The sequence below is a fragment of the Pan paniscus genome, chromosome 2, assembly GCF_029289425.2.
Source record: "Pan paniscus chromosome 2, NHGRI_mPanPan1-v2.0_pri, whole genome shotgun sequence".
Classification (NCBI taxonomy): Eukaryota; Metazoa; Chordata; class Mammalia; order Primates; family Hominidae; genus Pan; species Pan paniscus.
Genome location: NC_085926.1, coordinates 191,160,904 through 191,178,258, shown reverse-complemented (window position 1 = coordinate 191,178,258; position 17,355 = coordinate 191,160,904). Strand labels below are relative to the sequence as shown.

General features: G+C 40.2%; 1 protein-coding gene across 3 annotated transcripts in view; it reads right to left on the bottom strand.

Annotated features, from left to right (window-relative positions):
* The window catches only part of PLAAT1 (phospholipase A and acyltransferase 1), a 40,681-nt gene extending 24,684 nt beyond the window's left edge, over positions 1 to 15,997 (bottom strand). The window contains exons 1-3 of one of the 3 annotated variants that reach the window (XM_034957915.2): positions 15,460 to 15,597; positions 5,487 to 5,620; positions 1,202 to 1,340 (exon numbers count right to left, since the gene is read on the bottom strand). In XM_034957915.2, coding sequence (XP_034813806.1) covers positions 1,202 to 1,340 — 139 coding nt within the window. In that variant the 5' untranslated portion in view covers positions 5,487 to 5,620; positions 15,460 to 15,597. Of the gene's footprint in view, positions 1 to 1,201; positions 1,341 to 5,486; positions 5,621 to 15,459 lie in introns of all 3 variants that reach the window. The other 2 variants (XM_003807660.4, XM_055110793.2) reach the window with 2 other exon arrangements.
* Between the last annotated feature and the right edge of the window lie 1,358 nt (positions 15,998 to 17,355).

Genomic DNA, 17,355 nt, shown 5'->3' with positions numbered 1-17,355 from the left:
CTGAGGCCGGCACCACCTCAGCTCTTTCTGCAGTTTCCCTCCATGAAGCAATGAAGATTTCTCAGTAAAGAATATTAGATAACTAATATCATATGGCTAAATCTTAATTCATTTAACCATTCCCCTATTGAAAATATGCCATTGTCTACTTTAACCATTATAAATGACACAGAAGTGAATATCCTTATACAGAAATGTTTGTCTACATCTCTAAATATTTCCCCAGAATAGATTCCTAGAAGTACAATTACAGGGTCAGAGGATACGAACCCTTTTAAGGTCCTAGCCCTTATCAATTTATATTACCATCAACAATACCTTTATGTTCATTTCACTATATTCTTATCAACACTGATCGTTATCACTTAACCTTTGCTAATGAGATAGGTATGAAATATTTTATTGGTTTATTTTACAATTCCTAGGCCAGAAAGTTGAAATTTTTTCAAAAGGTGTATTAGCTTTTGCTTTTCTTCTTTTACAAACTGTTCCTAATTCTTTATCCATTTGTTTGTTGAGGTTTTAGTGTCTGCTGTCCCCTTGACCTGGGATACTATATCTCTAGATAGCATCTGACCGGTTTCTTTACCTCTTTTACATTTTTCCTCAAATGTCACTTTCTTAAGAAATTTTCCTGACCACTTCATTTAAAATCACAGCATCTGCACCCACCACCTTCTGCCCTCAGCACTTCTCATCCTACCTTCTTATTTTTTCTGTATCACTTATCACAATTTTAACATTTCTGTAACTTGCTCATGGTCTGTCCCCGCTTACTAAAATGTAAACTCCACCATGCAGGGAGACGTCTGTATACCCCCAACACTTAGAATAGCATTCAGAACATACTAGGTGATCTATAAATAGGTGTTGAATAAATTGAAATAACCTATTTGTGTAAAACATAAAGACACTGAACCTTGCCATGTTTGTGGCAAATATTTTCCCCCGCTGGTTATTTACTTTTTAATTGTGATTTTTTAAATCCAGAGGTTTTAAAATTTCATGTGAATTGGCCTTTGTGATTTCTTCAATGCTGCTTTGGTTTTAGAATATCCTTCTCTAAACCTAGATTAGTTGGATTTATCTGCTTTCTATATTTTATTTCGATTTTGTTTTGTTTATTATTTCACCCATGATTACTTCCTGTAACAAGAACACTAAAACTTTGCTCCCAGGAGCCACTGGAAATAAACCTCACCTACAGGTGCTATGTTGATAACGTAACCATCACCCAAGTACAGGGCCCAGTGCTGATAGCCAGGACGGAACACTTCGATCAAGTCCCCTGGGCAGGGGTTGCCAGGGTAGTTCAAACTGAAGCAATCATTAAACGCCATCTGCAATGACAAATACAAAGAAGAGCTAGCTAATACAACTTGCCAAAAGAAAATCAGTTTAAGACATCCATAAAAGCAGAATGATACAGAATTTATTGAGACTGCATTCTATATTAAAGACTTAGAATCACGAACCTGTCCTTTTCTTTGAATGATTCCAACACTGACATGTGCACAAGGGGACAAGTAGAGAAATAATTTGTCTTGTATTACTTAATTTTCTATAGTAATGCTTCTCATCCCGATCAATTTCAGAGTCCCTTTATAATAACAAGCATTCTGTAATTTTCTCTTTAAATCTAGAAATCCCTGGATAATATAACTTACACAGATTTTAAAAATATCAAGGATTAAATATTAAAAAATGGTCTATTTAGGATAAAAAGGGGAAATAGGAAAGTAAATTTATAATATCTGTTTACTAAGTAAATGTTCAGTCTATGACTATACTAAAGGATATAAAAAAGGGTTTATATGCTTGCACTTATTTAGCATGAAAAAGTCAGAATTCAGGAGCAATAAAATCAGATCAGAAGTCTTTCAACCTTTTATACAGCAGTACAGTAAAATCAAGAAGCAGAGGTAGGGGTGAATGCTAACATTTAATATTTTGTGAGTACTAAAACTCTGCAAAAATGCCATGTATTACAAAACCTACTCTGTCATTTCATTTAAGCAAAGTTGGGTTCCAGGCTCAGATGGATGTCCAGCCAGATGTTCAAATTAATGTAGGACATGGAATATTTCTTTCTTGTTTAAAACTATACTGTGTAGTGTAGCATGTATAGGTACTCTGGTTTGCACCCACTAAATATCAGTAAATGCCCTTTGTCATTATAACAATCATAAATGCCATCACAGATTTTCATGACTCTCCTTCCTGCCCCATTTATTGTCAGATTCCTCACTTACTGATTCCAGAAGCCATGCTAGGTGGTCAACAGCAGACGCAGGACAACTTGGAAAGCTGGGGAGTTCATCACACTGATGAACATGTTTGAAATTCTAAGTTTGGTAATTTTTTTTAAGTCAATACTTTTTAGAAAGAACACATAAGTATCTGACAGTTGATTCTTATGAAAGGTTATATTTTCTATGTATGGAATAGAAGTAGAATGACTCAACAAGAGGAGATTATGTGCATCTATCAACAAACAAAGGAGGATTTAAATGCTGTATCTATGTTGAATCTCTAATTGACAACAGGGTGTTCCTCATCATTTCACTCTAATGCAGATATATATGCTCATTTATGAAACAAATCCAAGTGCCAGAAATAGAAACTTCCAAATCATCTAAATTATAATAGCAGAGACTAAGGACTTGGGAATACAGACTATCATTTTTCTGGCACTCTAAAAGTCTTTTTTATAACAATTAATGTTAGAAGGGTGTTTTCCCAAGTGTTTGTATGCCATCTGTTGAAAAGTTCAATCATCACACTGTCACAGAAACGTGGCCAAATGTAAGCTGTCCATCTGTTGAAAAACAACTATTAAAACAACTTTATGAAAACGATTAAGTCTAACCACCCTCTCAAATATGTTTGCGTCTTATTAATATGGCAGTTCGTAATTTGGCCACATGGGTATTAAAAGGAAAAATAGATAATACACTGTGATATAAACAAACACATTTCCCATGAATAGGAATCAGCAAACACACAAAGCTGCCTGCTATGATTCCGAGATGCAGCCAAAGTATAAAATAATAACCACCATTTGAACGGGGAGCACTTTCTAGTGCAATTTTTTTTCAAATGCACTATCTCTACCCTATTTAATTGAAAAAAAGAAAAAACATGCAACTATTTGAGTGTGTTATGTTATCATCCCACTTTATAGATAAAAAGCTAAAGTAGCAAATATCAACTTTTAGAAAATACCCACTGAAACCCTAATATATAAAACAAAGGGAAAATAACTTGACTAGGTGTTACTGATGTGAGCTCTTCTCTTAGTCTTCTACTTGATACTTGTTAGTTCTCTAACTTTGGGCAGGTCACTGGAACTTAGTCTGTTTCCTCATGTTGAAAATAGGTATGGGCATATAAGCCTGATTTTGTTTATCTCAAAAAGCTGTTGCAAGTAACCCTTAGGGAGCTGGTAAAAAGCTGTTGCAAGTAACCCTTTGGGAGCTGATAAAAAAACTGTTGCAAATGCCCTGTGAATTGGCAAAAGCCAGACAGGTGGATGATAAGAGAGACATTGAGATTGGTACATGGTTTATGTAGGATTTTAGTTCCTTATGCTCTCTTCCAGGCATGATAATTCTGTGAAATAAATGATTCAACTGTAAAATTCTAATATATTTAACAAATTTTCAATTTGACATATAAATTGATTCATAAACTGTTAATTGATTTCATAAAGTCTATCATATTTATAAAGAGAAATAAGATTTCATAAGAATAACCCCTCAAGAAACTAACAGAGGAAGCTGAAGGCTAATATGCAACTTAAAAAGTGAGTTATGATACTGAACACTTAGAATCATAGCAAGGGACTACAGAAAGGTACTTCAGATATTATCTAATCTAATGGTCTCCAAACTTGTTTACAGCAGTGGGTACCATGTCAAAACACATATCAAATAGAACCATAAAAATATAAAACTTAAAAAGCAGCACTGCCATGAATGAAGTCAGGGACAACATGAGAGCCCTACTCACCGCTCACCCACATTGCTGCTCCTATTGAGGCTTCCTGGGACCCCAGAACTTCCAGGAATGCAGCTTAAATGATACCCATCTAGTCCTAGTCCAATCTCCTCATTTTTAGACAAAGGAAACAAAACCAGGCAGGTAGTTTAACTGGTCAAGGTCATACACTATTATATAAAAGATTTTTGACAATTGGTGCTGAAACAATTAGACATCCATAGACAAACAAATAAACAAACCTTGACCTAAATTTCATACTTCATACAAAAATTATTTCAAAATGAATAACAGACTTATATGTAAAACTATAAAATATAGAGAAAAACATAGGAGAAACATTTTTAGGGTCTAGGGTAGACAAAGAGTTCCCAGACTTGATACCAAAAGTATGATCCTTACCAGGAAAAATTGGTAAATTGATTGTCCTTAAGATTAAAAACTTTTGTACTACAAAAGATCCTGTTAAGATGAAAAGACAGACTACAGAGTGGGCGAAAATATTTGCAAACCACATATCTGTGAAAGGACTAGTATCTAGAACATATAAAGGACTCCTCAAACTCAACAATAAAAAAGCAAACAATACAATTAGAATGTAGGTTACACGGTTTGGATATTTATCACTGCCAAATATCATGTTGAAATGTAATCCCCACTGTTGGAGGTGGGGTCTGGTGGCAGGCATGTGGATCATGGGAGTGGATCCCTCATGAATGGCTAATGCCAACCCCTTGGTGATGACTGAGTTCACAAGAGATCTGGTTGTTTAAAAGAGTGTGGTGCCTCCCACCGCCCCTTGTTCCCATTCTCGTCGAGTACACCTGGTCCCCCATTGCATTCCACCATGATTGTAAGCTTCCTGAGACCCTCACCAGAAGCAGATACCAGCACCATGCATCCTGTACGCCCTATGGAGCTGTGAGCCAATTAAATCTCTTTTCCTTATACATTACACAGTCTCAAATATTTCTTTATAGTAATGCAAACAGACTAATTTCACCAAAGAAAATACATAGATGTCAAGGAAGCCATTAGTCATTAGGAAAATGCAAAATTAAAACCACAATAAGGGGACCTCAGCAAAATGGTGTAATAGGAGGCTCCCTAACTATCCCTTCTCCTACAAACACACTAAGGAAACACCTACACACAGATCAATTATCTCCAAAAGAAAGGTAGAATCCAGCTGAAAGACTCCTACATACTAGACAAAGAAGAAAATATCCACATCAAAATTGGTAGAAAAAGTGGAGATACACTCATGTACAAACCCCACCCTATGCACAGAGCCTTATAATCAGGAAGAGAACCCCAACTCCTAGCATGGTCCCAAGGAGTGAGGGGCTTCTGTCATACACCTAATGTTCAACTTTTACCATCCCTTTAAAAGGGCTTGGCTCTTAAATCACTGTGTCTGAAAAATAGTATGGAAAAGGCACTGGAGGATTTCCCTCAAGCACGAAAAACAAAGGGAGGTTTCAAACCTTGCAAGCTCTGTCAGCTGCTGTAGTGCCCAGAATCAGCCCAGCTTCCAATCTCTCCCTGGAAAGGGTTTGGCTATATTCTTTTCCAGTAGTTCAGTGTGGTTCTGGTCTGTAATACACCGGTATCTGGGAGCCTATATAGCAAATAAAGAATAAACCTCTTCAAGCCTAAACAAGGACAACATTCCCACCTTCTTCCTTAGTTTGTTCTAGTGACAATTCCAGCCCTACAATTTCTCAAGGAAAAGAGGTTGGAGGCCTCTGCCAGCAAGAACATGCTTTCTTGCCTGGTTTGCTCCTGAGATAAATTTCTGCAATCTCTCGTGAGAGTGAAGCTGGGGGATCTCTCCATGCCTGAGAAGCAAAAAGGGCATTCCTGTATCTTTTTCCCTGGCTTGCTTCTGTGATAACTCCAGACTAGAAGACTCCACCTGCAAGAAAGATCTGAGACTTCTTGCTTGAACAGGAGATAGGCACTCACTGCACTTCTTTCCCCTGCTCGCTCCAGCAACAATCCAGCCCAGAGATCTCTCTGTTGAAAGAAACTGGAGACCTCTGACAACAAGAATGGGAGGGATGGCACTCCCAAACCTTTTCCCTTGACTTTCTCTGGAAATAAACTCCTTTAATCTCCAATTGGAAAAAGGCGGGGGGGGGGGGGTGGGGGGGATAGGGCAGGGTGGGGGCTTCTTCATGTCTGAAAGGGAAAGTGGGCACTCCTTGCACCTTCCCCTATGGCTTGCTTTAGTAATAACTCTAGACCAAAAGTTTCTCCCTGCCAGGAGGGTGTGAGATTTCTGCTTATTCAGACAGGAGAGCAGTCACTCCCTCTACACCTTTTTTTCTGGCTTGTGCCAGCAAGAAATCCAGATCTGCAGACTTTCTCTGGAAGTAGTTTCTGTACACACGGAGTGCTCTTTTATAGCCTTCACCCAAGAGACAGGCTCCTAGTCTGGGAGTTGACAGAGTTCTTCATTTTTGAGTCTCGTAGACAACAAAGAACAAAAACATGGCTTTTTAACTTGAAAATGTTCAGCAGCAATCTCTCCAGGTCCAATGTGAGCAGTCTATCAAGAGTATAGGCATCCGCCTCAGACATTCTCCTTGGTATAGGGCAGAATGAGTGGGAGATTAAACTCTGCTCTAAGCTTCTCTGCAAAGAAAAAAGAAGCTGGAACACACAACTAACACCTCAGTCTCTCCAGCTTCATTTCAAGGGACTGGCTTCTATCCCACCTCTCATAGGCAATGACTTGAAACTCTTTAATTTGGGTTGGTGGTGGGGGACACTAAGAATAAAAAATAGCAGATTTTACAAGCACAAAGAGGTTAGTGGATTCTAACAATCTTTGAAGAGGCTGATTGGAAAGGAACATCTCCTACACAAGACCAGTCTAGCAACACTGAGAAAGGTGGTTCTTTTATCTAATGTGCAGAAAACAACATAGGGAATGGAGGAAAATGAAGAAACATAGAAATATGTTCCAAATAAAATAACAAGATAAATTAAATCTCCAGAAAGTGACTCTAATGAAATGTAAATATGTGATTTATCTGACAGGGAATTCAAAAGGGCAGTCATAACAATGCTTATTGGGGTAGGGAAAGCAATGCATGAAAAAACTGGGAACTTCAACGATGAGACAGAAAATATTAAAAAGTACCAAACAAACTATCAAGCTGAATAATAATATAACTGAACTGAAAAAACCAATAAGGAGGTTCAACAGTAGAATAAATCAAGCAGAAGTAAGAATTAGCAAACTTGAATATGGGTCATTGGTAAATCATAATTTGAGGACTGAAAAGAAAAAAGAATGAAAAAGAGTGAAACAGCCTAACAGCCTTAGTGGACAGCATTAAACAGAATATGTGAATTATTGTTGTACAAGAAAGGGAAGAGAGAAAGGGACAGAAAATATATTCAAAGACATATAGCAAGTCCTCATTTAATGTCATTGATAGATCCTTGCAAACTGACTTAAAGCAAAACAACATATAATGAAAGGAATTTTTTTCTCATCAACATAATGAAATGACATTGAGTAAAATGATGTTATTCAAAAACCGCTATACATCATTTTGCTTAAAGTTGCAGTTTCCAAGAACCTATGAACATTAAATAAGAATCTACTGCAATTGCGAAAACCTTCCTAAGTGTGGGGAAGGAAACAGAAATCCAGAAGCTCAACAAACACCTAACAGGATGAATCCAAGGCAAACCAAATCAAGATACATTATAATCAAATTGTGGAAAGTTAAAGACAAAGAGAAGATAGGAAAGCTGTAAGGGAAAAGCAACTTGTTACATAAAAGGGGACCCCCATCAGATCTTTCAACAGAAACCCTGCAGGGTAGAAGGGAATAAGATATGGTCAAAGAGCTAAAAGAAAAAAAACCCTGCCAACCAAGAATACTACACTCAGCAATCCTGTCCTTCAAAAAGGAAGAGAAGAAGGGGAGCTTTAAAAAAAAACTTTCTCAGATAAACAAAAGCTGAGGGAATTTATCACAACTAGACCTGCCTTACAAGAAATACTAAAATGGGCACTTCACATTGAAGGAAAATATCACTAAGTAGCAACATGGAAATATATAAAAATAAAAACTCACTGGTAAAAGTAAGTATATAGTCAAACACAGAATACTTGTACTGTAATGGTAGTATGAAAATAAATTATATCTCTAATATAAAGGTTAAAAGAAGAAAAACTATTCAAAACACATATAGCAACTATACTTTGCTAATGGACATGACAAAAACTATTTAAAAATTGTCAATAAAAACACTGTTGGAGGGGATAGTAAAAGTTTAGAGTTTGTACAAGTGATCAAAGTGAAGTAATTATAAGCTTAAAATAGCTTGTCATTAGTATAAGACGTTTTATGTAAGCCTCCTAGTAACCACAAAGGAAAAATCCTTAGTAGATACACAAAAGATAAAAAGAAAGAATTCAAAGCATACCACTACAAAAAATCATTAAATTGCAAAGGAAGCAAGCAAGAGAGGAAAACAGAAAACAAAAGATCTACAAATTAACCAGAAAACAACAAAACAACAATAGTAAGTTCTTACCTACCAATAATTACTTTGAATGTAAGTGTATTAAATTCTCCAGTCAAAACATATTGAATGGTTCAATGGATTAAAAAAAAGACCCAACTATATGCTGCCTACAATAGATTAACTTCACCTCTCTTAACCTTTAAGAACACATATAAGCTGATAATGAAGGGATGAAAAAAGATATTCCACACAAATGGAAACCAACACAAAGTGGGAGTAGCTATACTTCTATCAGACAAAATAGACTGTAAGTGAAAAACTGCAGAAAGATATGAAAAGTTATTATATAATGATGAAGGGGTCAATTCATAAAGAAAATATAACAATTATATATGCACCCAATATCAAAGCACCAAATACATAAAGCAAATATTAATAGATCTGATGAGAGACATGGACTGCAATACAATAATGTCCTGCTTTCAACATTGGACAGATCTAGACCAAAAATCAACAAGGAAATATTGAACTTGAACTATACTTTAAGCCAAATGGACCTAACAAATATTTACAGAAAACTTCATCCAACAACAATTGAATATACATTTTTCTCAATTGCACATGGAGTATTCTCCAGGGTAGATCATATGGTATATCACAAAGCAAATCTCAACAAATTTAAGAAGACTGAAATCTTATCAAGTATTTCTTCTGACCACAATGGCACAAACCTAGAAATCAATAACAGGAGGAATCTTGGAAAACTCTATGTGGAAATTAAATAACATGCCCTTCAACAACCAATGAGTCAAATAAAAAATTAAAAGGAAAATTTAAAAATATCTTGAGACAAAAAAAAGAGGAAACTGATATTGATGCAGGATTTTTTACTCCTTAGCTCAGCTAGGTCTGGGCTCTTGTCTCATGACCAGGAATAATTAGGCACGCAGACACTTGAAGAGTGACTGGAGTAGAATTTATTAAGCAAAAGGAATGTTCTCAGCAAAGAGAGGGGTCCTGAAAGCAGGTTAGTCATTGCCCCCTCACAGCTGAATACAAGGGCTTTATATATAACCTGATGAGGCTGAGCTCCCTGTCTGTATAAGGCGTGAATTTCTGGTGGCTCCACATATTCCTCCAGTGTGCATGTGGGCCCTTAGTGTGCTGTGGGCATGTTTAGGCAAGCCCCCTGTGCAAGTTCCCTTATCTGCACAAAATATCTGGTGTAAGCACCTGTGGGGTGGGTCAGAGGTTCTCTGGGGATCCTTTACTTACTGTCTGCCTAAAGCAAGCTAACTAACTCCTTTCAACATCCCAGAAATATAAAGGATCATAAAAGACTACTATGAACAGCTATATACCAAGAAATTGGATAACACAGAAGAAATGGATGAATTCCTAGAAACATGCAACCCAAGACTGAATCAGGAAGAAACAGAAAATCTGAGTAGACCAATAATAAATAAGGAAATTGAATTGTAATAAACAATCTCCCACCAAAGGAAAGCCCAGGACCTGATGGCTTCACAGGTGAATCCTATTAAGTGTTCAAGAAGAAATACCAATCCTTCTCAAGCTCTTCCAAAAAATTATAAAACAGGGACTACCTCAGAGCTTATTTTATGAGGCCAGTATTACCCTGACACCAAAGCCAGGCAAGAACACCACAAGAAAACTACAGGCCAATATCCCTGATGAACACAAATGCAAAGATCTTTAACAAAATACTAGCAAACTGCATTCAACAGTAAATTTAAACGATCACTCACCATAATCAAGTGGGACTTATCCCAGGGATGCAAGGATGGGTGAACATATATAAATCAATAAATATGGGCCAGGCACTGTGGCTCACGCTTGTAATCCCAGCACTTTGGGAGGCCAAGGCAGATGGATATCTTGAGCCCAGGAGTTCTAGACGAGCCTAGGCAACATGGCTAAACCCCATCTCTACAAAAATACCAAAAGCTAACATGGTGGCATGTGCCTGTGGTCCTAACTACTTGAGAGGCTGAGGTGAGAGGACAGCTTGAGCTCGGTGCAGGTGGAGGTTGCAGTGAGCCAAGATCACACCACTGCACTCCAGCCTGGGTGACAGAGTGAGACTCTGTCTCAAAAATAAATAAATAAATACATTAATAAATAAATATACCATATTAACAAAATGAACGACAAAAACCACACAAGTATCTCAGTAGATGCAGAAAAAACATTTGACAAAATCCAACACCCATTCACGCTACAAAACTCTCAAAAAATAGGCATAGAAAGAATGTACCTTAACACAATAAAGGCCGTATATGACAAGCCCACAGACACCATCATGCTCGATGGTAAAAAGTTGAAAGTTTTTCCTGTAAGATTAGAAAGACAACAGTGATTCCCACTCTCACAGCTATTCAACATAGTCTGGAAGTCCTAGCTAGAGCAATTAGGCAAGAAGAAGAAATAAAAGGCATTCATATAGGAATGGAAGAAGTGTATTTCTGTTTGTTGATGACATTAGGATTCTCCTTGCACATGAAATGGGAGAAAACATTTGTAAACTGCACATTTGCTATGGGGCTAATATGAAAAATATATAAGGAATCCATACAACTCAATAGCAAGAAAACAAGTCAATTAAAAACTTGGCAAAGTATCTAAACAGACATTTTACAAAAGAAGAGACACAAATAGCCAAAAGGTAGATGAAAAAAATACTCAACATCTCTAATCATCAGGGAAATGCAAATTAAAGTCACAATGTGGTATCTCCTCATGCTTGTTAGAAGGGCTGTTACCAAAATGATGAATGATAAGAAGTGTTGGTGAGGATGTGGAGAAAAGGAAACCCTTGTATATCGTTGGTGGGAATGCAAATTCGTTTAGCCATTTTGGAAAACAGTATGGAAGTTTCCTAAAAATCTAAAAGTAGAATTACCATATGATCCAGAAATCATCCTTCTGGGTATATAACCAATTGAACTGAAGCCATTACGTTGAAGAGATATCTGCACCCTCATGTTCATTTTAGCATTGTTCATAATAGCCAAGATACAGAAGCAACCTAAGTGTCTATTAATGGATAAATGGATAAAAATGTGGTACATATACACAATGAAATAACTATACAGCCTTTTAAAAAAGGAAATTTCATCATTAGTGACAACATGGATGGAACTGAGGAACACTGTGCTAAGTGAAATAAGCCAGAAACGTAAGAGAAATACAGTATGATCTCACGTGTGAAATCTAAAAACGCTGACCTCATAGAAACAGAGTACAGAGGTCATTACCAGAGGCTAAAGGGAAGAGAGAGAAATGAGGAAAGGGAAGAAGTGGATCAAAGGGTAAAAAGTTTCAGTTAGACTGAAGAAGTAGGTTTTAGTGATTTATTGCACTGCATGTTGACCACACATAATAATGTACTGCATATTTCAAGACTGTTAAAAAAGATTTTTAACATTCTTACCACCACAAAAAATAATAAATTGGTGAGATGATGTATATGTGCTATGGTTTGAATGTTTGTCTCCTCCAAAATGCATGTTGAAACTGAATGCCTAATGTGGTAGTATTGAGAAGTGGGGCAGGCCTTGAAGAGGTGATTGGATCAGGAGAGCTCTGTCCTCATGAATGGATTAATCTATTCATGGATTACTGGATTAAGGAGTTCATGGATTAAAGGATTATCATGGGAAGGGAACTAGTGGCTTTATCACAGGAAGAGAGACCTAAGCTAGCAAAGTAGCATACTCAGCCCCCTTACCATGTGATACTCTGTACCACCTTGGGACTCCGCAGAGTCTCCACCAACAAGAAGGCTCTCACAAGAAATGGTCCCTTGACCTTGGATTTCTCAGCCTCCATAACTATAAGAAATACATTAATTTTCTTTATAAATTACTTCGTTTTTGGCATTCTGTTATAAATCTGTTATAACATAAAATGAACTAATACATTAGTTTGATTATTTCTATAATGTATGGATAGATTAAAACATCACATTGTACCCCATAAATATAAATCGTTGTCAATTTAAAAAAAAAAAATGAGATATCATTATACATCTATCAGAATAGCTAAAATAAAAAACAGTGACAACATCAAATGTTGACAATGATGCAGAGTCATCATTGTCATTAACTGGATCACTCATTCACTGCTGGTGGGAATGTGTAGCTACTCTGGAAGCAGTCTGGCAACTTCCTTAAAAGTTTAGCTTGTAACTACTATATAATCCAGCAACTGTACTTCTAGGCATTTACCCCTGAGAATAAAGACAATGAAGATTTATAGCCACCCAAAAACCTGCACACAAAAGCTTATAGCAGCTTTATTCATCATATCCCAAAAGTGGAAACAACCAAGATGACCTTCAAAGGGTGGTTAAAAAAATTAAAAAATAAAAAACTGTGTGCAGGCCTACCATGGAATACTACTTAGGAATAAAGGAAAAAACTATTGACATATGCGACAACCTGAATGTACCTCTAGAGAATTATACTTAGTGGAAAAAATAAAAACACACAATGCCAAAGGGTCACACACTATATAATTCCATTTTTATAACATTCTTGAAATGATACAATTATTTAAAAAGATAGTGAACACACAGTGGTTGCTATGAGTTAAGGAAGTAGAGGAGGCAGTGGGAGGGAAGTAGGTGTGGCTATATAAAAGGCCAACAAGTGGGATTCTAGTGGTGACAGGCTGTTCTGTTAGACTGCGAGCTGATTATTGTGGTGACCATTTTACAGATGAGGAAACTGAGACTCAGATGAGTTAAGTGCCAGACCTAAAGTCGCACAGGTAGTAAGCGACACAACTGGAATTCAATTTCAGGTGTCCCTTCTTATTCCAGAGTTCATGCTCCTTTTTATACCATTGATTAACATCATTAACCAAAGGAATTTCTACTAAGCAACATTTCATTTTTTCCCCTTCTCAAATACTATTAGATGGAGCAGCTGCAAAAGCATGCAAATACATATTTCATATAACACCACAGGAAGTTTTTAAATATTCATATGCAGAACCAGAAGATAATGTGAAGAGGAATCTCGCTCCAGAATCCCTGCACCTTTCCAGTTGCGGAGTTTCCGGGTGAGGTTAGAATATCTCTAAGGTGCCCAGGCTCAGATTTTAGGCAAATATCTGTAACCTGTCTGATTGGGTAAGTTTTACATGGACCACATCTACCAATTTCATTCAGACAAATTGTGTAATGCAGTGCTTCATAAGTATGAGAAAACACAGAACCAATTAAAGACACATTTATAACATCCTCTACTACAATCTTTAAGGTAAAAAATGCTTCATTTTAAGAGTCCATCTGCAAAGAATTGTATGAATAGTTTATAATAAAGAGTGGCATGAAGGTTAAGTCTGTAATCTTTGTATAAGAAATTTCCCATTTCAACTGGCCAACTGGCAAAACAGGCTGCTGTCTTTATAGCTCCCTGTTGGTCCCTGGGGATGCATCAAAAGAAATAAATGTTCCCTGCCGATAGGGACAGGCTGAACGTCTGCTCATGCCTAAGAGGCCACCCAAGTTACAGAAACACGAGGAGCACTTTTTTAACAACTACTCCCAAGAATGTTACTGGAAGTCTGAAACACAATCGCAGGTGATCACAGGCTACCCCTGGCCCAAGGCTTCTAATTAGGTTTCGACCTTTTCCCATTCCAGCTGCACTTTCCATCCATAATCCTCCTACACTGAGATGTTTCCATGAAGCCCTGTATTCCCAGATTGGCTAATTCATAGACTCTCAGTGCTGAAAAGATCCTTGGTCCAACACTCTCACGCTACAAATGAGGGTTCCACTCCTTGGCCAAATTAACTATCCGCTGCCACAGCACTGTCATGCCCTGCTTGGAATCTTCCAGGGCTTCCCACCACTGACTCCCCATCTTGGTCCCCCGCCCTAGAATCCTGGCATCCTTATTAATCTCTACATTCTAGGTAAATCAAACTATCCATTATTCTTCACACTCAAGAGTATTGTTTTGTTTTTGTTAATACTGAACGTTCTACCCAGAATGCCCATTTCCAAGTGCCCCAAATGACTCAATCTTAAAAAATCCAAGTCGATGCCACCTTCTCCCCCTCTCTCCTCCACTCCCCAGGTCGGATTGTCTTCCTCCGATCCCCCTTCTTTAGCTTCCACAGACATCCATCTAATGGCCCATTCACTTCCTACACCTGCCTCAGCTACTGGTCTCTGGGGAATTGTCTCTTGTGGGGCATACGCTATGGAGGGATGCTTCTTGTTTTTCTCTATACCATGCGTCCGATCTTTTGGCTTCCCTCAGCCACACTGGAAGAACTGTCTTGGGCCACACATAAAATACACTAACTCTAATGATAGCTGATGAGAAAAAAAAAAAAGCGCAAAAAAAAAACCCTCTCATAATGTTTTAAGAACATTTACAAATTTGTGTTGGGCCGCATTCAAAGCTGTCCTGGGCCGCACGCGGTTAGTGAGCCACGGGTTGGACAAGCTTGCTCTATACCTTCAGTCTCCGGTTACAGTGCCTCGCACAAGTAACTGCGGAGCAAATGTTCATTGAATGAAGGAATGAGGAATCCAAGCCCAGAGAAAACATGAGTGACTTTGTCCAGCACGAGTCATATTAATAGTCTCGCATGCCAAAGGAATATCACCATCCAACTTTCCAAAATCCAATACAATAATAATTACTTGTATTATTATTCATATTCACTTCAGTGAGGACAGTAGGTTTAAAAAGCCTTAAACAGGTTGGGTTTCTAGTCCCAGCTCTGCCACTTAATAGCTGTGTAACCTAGGGAAGAAAGTCTCTTGCCCTGTGGACTGAGTTCCCCAGTCTGTGAAAAAGAGGAGGGTGGATAAGCTCCGTTGTTCTCTAGTCACGTCAACTTTTCCCACTTGCCAGTTGGTTAGAACACGGTTGGTTGCCGGGGCGCCTCGAGGTCCTCCCCCACTCCGCCCAGCACACCTCACTCTCAAGCCGGGGTCTTCTTCTCGCACCGGGAGGCAGCTGTGTGTGTCCTGGGGTCTCTCTTGGCCTCGCAGCTGCCGACCTTGCCGCCGGCGGCCGCGGGACGACTCCATCTGTACCCGGGAGACACCCGGGAGGCAGGCGCCAGCCACCACTCGGGGCCGTCCTCCAGGGCCAACGCCAGCACCAGCGCCGCCACGCTGAAACCGTCCCGCCGGCCCCTCCGCGGCTCTGAGACGCCCGCACGCCAGGGGGCCGACGCGCTGGGCTCGGCGTCCGGGCGCTGCCGAGCGGGCACGAGGCTCTGACCATGGGGAGCCGCCCGCTCCGCCCAGGAGGCGGGGCACGGTCGCTCCGGCTAGACCTCGCTTGGCCCCGAGCCCAGCTTCGCCCGCCCGCCCGCCGGGGGCCTGCACCTTCTCGCGCCCCGACGCAGCCGCCTCCGCGCGCGCGCGCACGCAACGCACGCGCTCCAGCGCCTACGGTCAAAGCGCCGCGCAGCCAGTTATTCCGCCCCCGGCTCCGCACCCGCGTCTCGGACGTTCCCGCAGCCAACGTTTAGGGCACCAGGCGCTGTGCTAGGCGCCGCGGTTATAAAGATAATCGGTTTTGTTGAGCCCAGGAATGTTCGGGTACACCCACTCTTCTAGCCTAACAAAAATTCCCTTAGGGCCCAAGGAATCATGGTACCTGCACCCCAAGAAAGCCTCTCGGTCTTTGAGTCAGCAAAGTGGCGGAGGAAGGACTGGCCCTAAAACAACCTCACTGCTTACACACACCACACACCACGCACACACACACACACCCACGCCAGATAGCCAGCAGAGACCTCCAACCACACACACACGCCAGATAGCCAGGACAGACCTCCAGACCCCGCCCCCCCACCCCCCCTACCCCCCCACCCCCCCTACCCCCCCACCCCCCCTACCCTCCCTACCCCCCCACCCCCCCTACCCCCCCACCCCCCCTACCCCCCCACCGCCCCCACCCCCCCACCGCCCCCACCCCCCACCCCCCCCACCGCCCCCACCCCCCCACCCCCCCCACCCCCCACCCCCCCCACCCCCCACCCCCCCCACCGCCCCCACCCCCCCCACCGCCCCCACCCCCCCACCCCCCACCCCCCCACCCCCCACCCCCCTACCCCCCCACCCCCCACCCCCCCTACCCCCCCACCCCCCCACCCCCCCACCCCCCCTACCCCCCACCCCTCCACACCCTCCCCATCCCCCACACCCCCGCACACCTCCCCCCACACGCGCCAAATAGCCCGCAGAGACCTCCAGGATATGGCTGTGAGTTTAAAAATAAAGCTGGGGCAGGGAGAGTATCCTTTTTCTCACTGCTAAGAAAAGAGGCCAGGAATACTAACCTAGCTAAGTAAGGAACCCTTGAAGACTAAGTGAACTTTATGGAGCGCTGCACAGGACGTTACTTCAACCTAGTCATAACTTAGGTTTTTATTCTGATGTAAATGGAATCTCAGCTAAAAGGATTTTTTCCCACTTATTTGAAGGCTAAAAAATATCTCGCTAATTTTATGTATTTTGTCATAATGGGATAACAACTACCTAAATATGCAACTTTTTTCGTAAAGCTATTGGGTTGTGTTGTGAAGGTTAAGGGTGAATCTGAGTGATCTGAAACTTTGGGTCTGGATTGGCACCTTTGGAAACAGTACACAGGAGGACACTGAAAACGTAATTATTGACAAAGTGGAAACTAGAACACTTGAGAAGTTGTAGCTTTTTTTATGCATTAATATTTTCTTACATGTTCCTTAATATATATCCAGAGTTATAAGCTGAATCAGATATGCCTTTCAATACCCTTTTAATGTCTCAAAGAGAAAGCCATAAACATGCATTTGCTTTATGTTTCTCAACTATT